This window comes from Micropterus dolomieu, linkage group LG23 (genome assembly GCF_021292245.1).
Source record: "Micropterus dolomieu isolate WLL.071019.BEF.003 ecotype Adirondacks linkage group LG23, ASM2129224v1, whole genome shotgun sequence".
NCBI lineage: Eukaryota > Metazoa > Chordata > Actinopteri > Centrarchiformes > Centrarchidae > Micropterus > Micropterus dolomieu.
In genome coordinates, this window is record NC_060172.1 from 22752861 (window position 1) to 22761456 (window position 8596).

The 8596-nt window shown below is 38.2% G+C and overlaps 3 protein-coding genes across 13 annotated transcripts in view; 2 read left to right on the forward strand and 1 right to left on the reverse strand.

Moving 5' to 3' along the window:
- The first annotated feature begins 1331 nt into the window (after window positions 1–1331).
- Window positions 1332–2235, forward strand: gng8 (guanine nucleotide binding protein (G protein), gamma 8). 3 transcript variants are annotated; one of them, XM_046041163.1, is made up of 3 exons: window positions 1332–1439; window positions 1542–1655; window positions 1861–2235. In XM_046041163.1, the coding sequence occupies exons 2-3, from the start codon at window positions 1572–1574 to the stop codon at window positions 1987–1989; spliced, it is 213 nt and encodes a 70-aa protein (XP_045897119.1). In that variant the 5' UTR covers window positions 1332–1439; window positions 1542–1571; the 3' UTR covers window positions 1990–2235. The 3 variants fall into 3 exon arrangements, with proteins under 3 accessions (XP_045897119.1, XP_045897120.1, XP_045897121.1); XM_046041164.1 differs by having other exon boundaries at window positions 1390–1447; XM_046041165.1 differs by having other exon boundaries at window positions 1409–1439; window positions 1522–1655.
- A 284-nt stretch (window positions 2236–2519) lies between these two features.
- On the forward strand, window positions 2520–6904 carry tmem45b (transmembrane protein 45B). 3 transcript variants are annotated; one of them, XM_046040549.1, is made up of 7 exons: window positions 2552–2636; window positions 4053–4105; window positions 4213–4410; window positions 4502–4711; window positions 4832–5016; window positions 5482–5624; window positions 6646–6904. In XM_046040549.1, exons 3-7 carry the CDS (start codon window positions 4221–4223, stop codon window positions 6755–6757), a joined length of 840 nt encoding a protein of 279 aa, XP_045896505.1. In that variant the 5' UTR covers window positions 2552–2636; window positions 4053–4105; window positions 4213–4220; the 3' UTR covers window positions 6758–6904. The 3 variants fall into 3 exon arrangements, with proteins under 3 accessions (XP_045896506.1, XP_045896505.1, XP_045896507.1); XM_046040550.1 differs by lacking the exon at window positions 4053–4105 and having other exon boundaries at window positions 2520–2636; window positions 6646–6903; XM_046040551.1 differs by lacking the exons at window positions 2552–2636; window positions 4053–4105 and adding an exon at window positions 3613–3730.
- A 129-nt stretch (window positions 6905–7033) lies between these two features.
- The window catches only part of nfrkb (nuclear factor related to kappaB binding protein), a 14130-nt gene continuing 12567 nt past the window's right edge, over window positions 7034–8596 (reverse strand). For 6 of the 7 annotated variants that reach the window (XM_046040877.1, XM_046040874.1, XM_046040873.1 and 3 more), the window contains exons 25-26: window positions 8427–8565; window positions 7034–7571 (exon numbers count right to left, since the gene is read on the reverse strand). In XM_046040877.1, coding sequence (XP_045896833.1) covers window positions 7431–7571; window positions 8427–8565 — 280 coding nt within the window. In that variant the 3' untranslated portion in view covers window positions 7034–7430. The remainder of the gene's footprint in view (window positions 7572–8426; window positions 8566–8596) is intronic. The other variant, XM_046040870.1, reaches the window with a different exon arrangement.

The following is an 8596-nucleotide window of genomic DNA, read 5'->3' on the forward strand; positions in this document are numbered from 1 at the left end:
ACATGTGTCTGTCTCTGTGTAGAGACTGAGCCTATCAATCTTCCACAGTTTCTTACAGCTATGGATCACTGTAATGTTCACACAGGAAGCAAACCTTGCATTACCCGTGGGAGTTTGACTGTACTATTTGTGTTTACTTTCCAAAACCTGCAATTTGTGTCTAAACGCTGAAGGCAAAAATTATTATAATATATAATAATAAGACATGTATGTAGATGACTTTTGGAGGACTTTTGTTTTGAATTCTAACACTTAATTGTGCCAAATAATAAACTTGATATATTGATTATTCACAAGTGTTCCTGTCAAAAATAAGCCGAATGCACCTAAAATGAATGCACTTGGTAAATATACATCCAAGTATTAGAGATTTGACATTTCTCTAGGAATGAATTACAAAAAAGAAAATTATATACAGCCATGGAAAAACAACCTTGCCTATTCTGGGGAGCTTCCTCATTATAAGTCTAACGTCTTTTCATGAGTAAAGACAAAACAGGTGTTTTTTTCAAATCTTTTATTTGAATTCCTATTTAGGCTCTTTTAAAAAACTATATTAAATGTTCCACCTCTGGGGCTCTTCATTATCTCAGGTAAGCGAGTGATAGAGACTCAAGAGATGAAGGTCACACCACACGCTGCCTTTAACTGCTGCACTGAGCCCATCCTGGGGGCAGAACTGCAGCTTATTATTTGAAGGAGGGAGCATATTGAAGCCTCCCTCCTCATCTTTACCATTAATCTCACTTAATTTGTTACTGTAAGTTGGTGCGGTGGACCCTGTTGAAGACAAGCGGACTTTCACTCCAGGAACCCAACGGTTGCTGTTGGTCTTGCGGTGAGTGATGTTGTGAATTATTATGAGTTAAATTGTACAGTTTTTTTTTTTTATCTAATGTTTAGATTCGTGGAAAACAGACCATATATCTCTGCATGTGTACTGATATTGGCAGCATATTTCACGAGTATGAATAATGTCAGTGTGCAGAAATTATTTGTATTGATAGTGATAAGTGACTAATTTACACTCACAGACAACATAAATGAGTTTTATGTTGTTGACTAATGATGCTTTTCATTTAGTGCTTTTTGAGAGACTCAACTAGTCTGTGAAGCTAAACAGATGTGTAGAAACAACAGTGGGGAAATTAATACAGTTAATAGGCAACTTTTACATCTGCAGTTTTATACAAACATATTATGAAGCAACAAGTTAATGGTAATGTTAGGTGTATTTACATTCTCAGCTAGCGGATGCCCTCCCCTGGGGAAGCTGCTCTGCCTCCCCTGCCCTGCCCTCCTCCTCTGAGACCCTCCTGTGCCACTTGCAGCTGAGACCCAGGGAGCAGAATTAACGAGCAAATTGAAACAGACTCTTAACTATTGCACCTTCAACACATTGTCACGCACTGTGTTTGCTGTGTGTGCACCTTAAAAGTGTAAACATGTTTGTATTTTTTTCTTTCCCCTGGTTTCTTTATCAGTGACACATATTCTGTTATTTCTTGTGTGATAACTCAGTATTTGATGGTTTGCTACAGGCTGGCTGAGTTTACCGGTTTAGACGCAGGATGTCCAACAACATGGCCAAGATTGCAGATGCTCGAAAGACTGTCGAACAACTGAAACTGGAGGTCAACATAGAGAGAATGATGGTGAGTCAGCACATTCTGGAGCTACACAGCCAATAAAATTTAATTGGCAATATATTAATCAATAAATTAAATTCTTTGGGTGTTTTAATAAATTGTAAAAAAAAAAAAAAAAAAAAAAGGAAAAGAAAAAGAAATGTGAAATTTTTTTTATCCTCTTCCCCTTCCTTTTTTCACACACATACCCTAACACAACCCTTTTGTACAGATATCCAAAGCAGCAGCTGAGCTGATGGCCTACTGTGAAGCTCATGCCAAAGAGGACCCCCTGGTGACACCAGTACCTTCTTCTGAGAACCCGTTTCGAGAGAAGAAGTTATTCTGTGTAATACTATAACAACCACATGTACAAGACAATTGTCTACAACATTCAGTTTTGTAATTAAAGTAGCTCTTTGGTGACTAGCTGTACCTGAGGAATGATCACATTTGAACATGATAATGACGGCAATAAAGATTGATTGAAAATGGGTGCAAAGTCCATTTAAGGCCAGTGCTGCTGCCTCTCCTTGTGCACACAGTTTGTACCTGAGCCTATATTAACTCAAATGCATAGCCAAGTTCTCACTAAATGTCATTTGTGCTCTTTAAGTTTGAAAACAATTGTAATAAATCGTTGTTTACATTTTCAAATTACTGTTTTGGACTGACTCATTTTGTGGTAGAAGAAAAATAAATTCTAGATGTTTTCCTTTTTTTTTATGTCTACATCATATTTTCACAGCAATACCTGAATTAACAAGAAGACCTTCAGTAAGGTATTGTTTTTCTGCCTGAATGCCACAACTGTTTCCCAGGAGCATGTTCCTTGGTCACAGAAACAAATGCAAATAATGGGTGGGGCTATGTCATGATGACAATACAGGTTTGAGTTGCAGATAACAGGTGTGCACACTTTACACAGACCAGCGTGCTCTCACTCTGACAGCTGTCAAGATTCACAGAGATCTCCTGAGCATTTGGGAATTAGCAGCAGAGAATAAGGTATGTAGATTTTGATAACTATCTGTTTTAACAGTAAAGGCCCAATTTTACTTCTTTTGATGAGCAGAGAATTTGTAGTTAAAGTTTATAATAAATCAATTGGGTGCGAAGTACATCTACCTACAAGCCCATGCCTGCTGATAATTTATGTGAAAATGAGTGAGATTGTGTGTTAAAGGCAGAAATGTGTAGAATCATGACATGTTGCCCCAACAAGTAAAACCATCTAGTCAAGAAAAACTTGTCTGACTGAACATCCGGATCTTGAACGCACCCGTGTCTCACGTCTGCCAACACTGAGGACAGCAAGAGGAAGTTAGAGAAGCCACAAAGATGAAAAAAGCCCTGACTGGCCACCCTCACAGTGACCATGCTACAAGAATGTGTCTCATTTTTAATTCACATAAATTGGTCATTGGCACCATTGTACTGAAATCCCATTGCTCAGCTTTTCACATTTAACAGTTGAATGAGTATAACCAATATTGCTAAAGCTGAGATATAAATTGCTTTATTGCTTTTTTTTAAGTTAGGTGTCCTATTTGATGATGATATGAATGAAATGTTTGCATTACAATTGAGCAGCTTCTGTCTGGATCAAATGGCATATTATACTACTGCATCAGACAGAACACAGGAAACAGTACCAAGTACACAATGTTTCCTTTTTTTCCACTGTATGGTAGATCTTAGCTGATTTAGGAAGTTTAATTAAGTAATATTAGACAAGATTGATGTTTTGGCTCAGTATTAAAGCTGGGGTAGGCAAAGTTGAACAAACCAGCAAGAGAGAGCTAGATTTCCATAGTATCCAACTAAAAAAAAAAAAACCTTACCCCCTCCCTTCAGGCATCCAAAGCCACTCCCCCAAAACACATTTTCATGTACAATGAGATGACTGTGGCCGACTTTCGCCGACTTGACAGTCTAACGTGAGCTGCAGGTGACTGCAGGGGCGGGGAATAAAAACAGCGCTGTCGGACACATTCTACCTGTGTGGGCTGTGAGCTGAGTTGAATGTTGTTTTGCATCGCCGGCGAAAGTCGGATGAAGTCAAACGCACCTATTGATTGCACGGGGCAGAGTGCTCGCAGGTACACAGGCACTTAGACAGAATGAAATGATTGGCCTGCAACAACCAGCATTTTTTGATTGCTTGTCGGGAAGTAAAAAGAATTTCAATAAATAGAACAAAAATGCTTCTCTACCTCCCATCGCTTACACTCATAAGTAACATTTTCATTTGAAAATATTTTCAGCCTTTTAGTTACTGTTCATACATATTTGGCAAGATTACACTAAATTCATTATGTAACTATGTCATGACATTTACTATGCAATAACCTTTAGCCGCCCATGACTGTGGCCATTTTATTGTCAGCTGCTCTTTTATGTCCTTTTTCCTTCAATTTACAGTTGATTTCTTGTAATCATTACATGGCTAAAACACCATAAAATAAAGCCACAAGGTTGTACTTGTTCAGATTTATCACATTGAACAAAAATAATATACATTGTGTTTCCCCTCAAAGGCATGTGCTGATGATTTCTACGCTGTATTTCTTATCTTTTCAAGCACTAACGATGGCCAACTTTGGAGGACATGCCATTCCTGGCTCTTTTTTCATGCTCTATGGCTTTTGGCTAACAGTAAAACACATTATCCAATACTACTGGAGGACAAGTCAGCCTAAAGCAAGACAGATCATGCCACCTTTCTTAAAGAAGATGGACTACGCCGAGGGAGGATTTCAAATCTTTGCTTCATTTGTTGGTCAGTCTTCCTCTCAATCCATCTGCACACATCAACTCTCTAAAACCTGTTCTTGACTTATCTCATTTGTCTGGTTGTTGTCCTGCCCCAGGTATTATGGTTGAACAGTTTGTGGTAGACGGGCCACATGCCCACCTCTATGACAGAGAGAACAATTCATGGGTCAAGCTGATGAACTGGCAGCATGGTACAATGTATCTGTTCTTTGGGCTATCTGGAATTGCATTAATTGCCAGTACATCCAAACTGGTGCCAACTGGTATTGACCGCCTTGCTCTCTCCGTGGCTCTTTTTATTGAAGGTAAGCTGTAAGGAAACCTTTTTTTTTGTAAGGAAGAGTTTTATGTTACACATTTTCCCTTCACATTACAAATATGTTCCGCTGAGGCGTATTTGTGTTTGACTCTTCTATGTCATGCAGGGTTTTTATTCTATTACCATGTGCATAATCGGCCCCCTCTGGATGCTCACATCCACACCCTGCTGCTGGTGGCTGTGTTTAGTGGATCGGCCAGCACCATGCTGGAGGTGTTCGTGAGAGACAACATTATTTTGGAGCTTCTCGGGGCATGCCTGTTCATCCTGCAGGGCACGTGGTTCTACCAGGTGATTACCAAAAGGAGACGCTATGAACGTTTTTAATTAATGTGATTTGTGGAACACTGTGTGAATGTGCCCATAATCATATCTTGCGCTTTCAGAGCCACTACCAATCGGTATAATACACTTAATAGCCAGACAAGGAATATACTGAACCATAGCACTGTTTTATGACAGTTTGGGCCCATTTACTACAACTTGTGTATACTTCACCATTACTGTTAACCATGTGACAATTTCTTTTCTTCATATTCTAGACTGCCAATAGTTTATAAATGTCTGCTTTTTCATAGCTGAATTATCATAATTTAAACTTGGCCTATTTGTAGAGACTTCTCTTTCACACTGATCTCAGACCGGTCTCCTTTTCAAACTCAACATCTGTTTTTATAAGCACCTTAACACTTAACAGAATATTTTGTTTAACATCATAAGCAGTTTGCTCCTTCGTCACACCATTTGTCATTTCAGATTGGATTTGTTCTTTTCCCACTGAATGGACAAGAATGGGACTTGAAACTGCACGACAACATGATGTTCATCACAATGTGCTTCTGCTGGCATTTAGCGGTGGCCATGCTTTTAGTCGCCTGCACTTCCTCTATGGTTTGGCTGTAAGTATCCCATCCTTTCCATATTATATTCATTCATTACACACAAATTGAAATATTTCAAACCTTTTTTTTGTTTGAATCTTGATGATTACGGCTTATAGCTCATGGAAATCAAAACTCCAGTATCTCAAAATGTATTCGCATTTTAGAATAAAGAATTTATAATAGAGAAATGTTAACCTAACAAGAGCTCTAATTAGCTAATTAACGCAAATCACCTGCAAAAGGTTTCCAAAGCCTTTAATTTCTAGCTGGTTCTGGTTCTCACAATGAACCTTTCCAGGATATTACATTTTTTACTCAAATTCTTCATTGTTAAATGTGAGAGTTTAATATTTCTTCACATTTACTCTGTATGTTGTGCACTGTATTATGAAGAGAAAATGATAAGTGATCACAACATATTTTGGGTAAAATAGCTGGGGTTCATTCTAAGGTATAGGTTTCAAGAGCAAGTTAAACCCCTATTGGAATATGAGCTCGTCTGTCTCATGGTAAACAACCAAAACAAAAGGAAGGATAGGCTATACTTCCTTTCTTTCCTTTTATAATAAATACACAAACATTTAGACAACTCAATAAATAACTCACTCTTGAGTGTCTACTTCCCAAAACATTTGATAACATCTGGTCTAAGCTACAGGTGCTTTCCTGTATTCTTGTACTGTATATCAATGTATTTAAGATTAAGAAATTGGATCCTATAATGATTTCAGTAGTGTTGGAAACCTTTACTTATAACTATCTACAGCTTTCTTAGAACAGAAAACAGCAGGGCTATTTTAGTTTCATTCTGATGTCGGACCTTGCATTTTTAAAAAGGTACCTTGTGATGTTTTTTATAGTCAACATGGTTTTGTTGACATTTAACACTTCTTGCCATGATGCACTGTATCCTTGCGGGCTACTAAACATGTTGAATGAGTGATAAAACTGTTTGCAGGGGCAGTTCTTTTGTGGATGTGTAATGTTTATACTGTTTTTGTGTTACCTTAAACCTTTCTTTTTCTTCCTTCAATAGCACAGTGAAGCGATTCTCAGCAAAGGGGCGGGACATTGAGATTGGAATGCGAAACACATTCTCTAAAACAAGCTCCCAGAAAGCTTTGCTTGAAGAGTCGGATGAAGAGTGAATGCATGGTTATTCTTTAAAACTCTACTAAAATTTGATTAAATTTTCTATGTTGATGGTCTGTGTCTATGACCAAGTCTGCTGTTTGGTACAATGTACTTTCTACTGTTTTTTTGTAAAATAAATTAACAAAATAAAACACAAATCTGTTTAAATATTTTTTTTGGTCTGTTCAAGTATTTGAAAATCCCAAAAGTCCAAGTTATATAAATAACTTGAAATGTTATTGAACTACAAGGCATGTGTGGCCTGCTTTCAAATAAAATACAACACCCGATGAGAGAACAAATGTATTAACAAAATTCAACATGTCACAACATTCATAAATTTGATTCCCACTCACTTCACATTTGCTAATATTGCATTACATCAAACAAATACAGAAGTGAGACAAAGAAAATCCTACAGTCTTATATAGAAATATGAATTGGTAGTTTAACACAAAGTGGCAAGTTGAAACTAGTCAACCACTAACAAACTTTGAATTACTTTCATAGATTGCAAACTGCCTGAATGTTTTTTATATATATATATTAAAAAAAACCCCAATAACTTCACTTGTGGCAGTTGAAACAAGTTGTATGACAGGGACAAAGCTTGAGAAGTACCCCAACCACCAAATACAGGTACATATATTATGCACCTACGATTCATTGCTGGCTGACGAGATAGGATCACTGTTGAGGTGCAGGCGGATGATCGGGGGCACATTTGGGCGAAGGTGCGGTTGTGACTACAACTGTGGAGACAGATTTCGGGGAGCCTGTTGCCATGTGCTGCTGGAGCTGCTGAGCCTGTACTGTCTGGATACGAACCTAAAGGGAGAAAGACATTTAGCCTTGAGATACTCTGCTTATCTAGCGATGTTCAGTTCACGCACAACGCTAGGATTTTGGTTTTGGCTGGGCCTTTTGATTACAGAATGCCCAGCCATCCTGTTTGGGATGATCTGGCTAGATTATTCTTTGTTGAAGTTGGTGAGTCAGTGAGTGTGTGAGTACTGCAGACCTGGAGACAAAGTCAATTTCAAGGCAATTTAGAGACAATCAAGTCAGTTGGAATTTCCAGCTCTACCACCCGTCTTGCCTACACTGTTCTCTGGGTTCTTCTAGTCTCAATAGTAAATGTTTTTGCAGCTATGAAATTAGACATATTCTACACTTAAATAAACAGAATTCATATTCTGCAATTAAACAGATTCTGCACAGCTCTGTGATTGGTCCAGACTTCGCACATGACAGCAACTACTACTACTTATACTTTTTAATTTTTTTTAAAGTCTTTATTGAGTATTTAAATGTTAAATTTTAATAATTTAAAACAAAAATTTAGAAAACATGTTCTCCACGTCATTTCGGATGGGGCTGGTTATACAAGTGGGCGGGCCCAGACTCACTCACACGCACAACACTGAGCCTGGTTGTCATAATACAATGTATGAGAAAGATTATTCACAAAACTCAATTGAAGCCATCAAATAACATGAGGGAGTTTTGAAGAGTTAGGTGGCTAATTACTGTAAACCAGTATTAAAGCTATCTATTCAGTAGTTATTTTAAACATAGCTGTGTCTATCAAAACTTGTTTTGATTGAAGAGGTGAAATACATTTTTCCTTTTTCTTGACAATATTTTCTCCTTTGCGACACAAAAAGTGAGGTGTGAGCTAACCTGTGTGGCCTGTCCTTGCTGCTGAAGCTGCTGGAACTGCTGTGCTGTGACAAAGCTGACCGGTTTGTTCCCTGCGATCAACTTCGTGCCGGCTGGCATGGTGGTCAGGATGATGTTCCTGCCCAGACTGCTGATACTGCTCAGAAAAGAGGGGGGGGGGGGGGGGCATG

Coding starts and splice junctions, on each gene's coding strand:
- gng8 (XM_046041163.1), top strand. CDS start 1,572: ATGTCCAACAACATGGCCAAGATTGCAGATGCTCGAAAGACTGTCGAA. Junction 1,656..1,860: donor TCAACATAGAGAGAATGATG/GTGAGTCAGCAC, acceptor CCTTTTGTACAG/ATATCCAAAGCAGCAGCTGA.
- tmem45b (XM_046040550.1), top strand. CDS start 4,221: ATGGCCAACTTTGGAGGACATGCCATTCCTGGCTCTTTTTTCATGCTC. Junction 4,411..4,501: donor AATCTTTGCTTCATTTGTTG/GTCAGTCTTCCT, acceptor GTCCTGCCCCAG/GTATTATGGTTGAACAGTTT. Junction 4,712..4,831: donor CGTGGCTCTTTTTATTGAAG/GTAAGCTGTAAG, acceptor TATGTCATGCAG/GGTTTTTATTCTATTACCAT.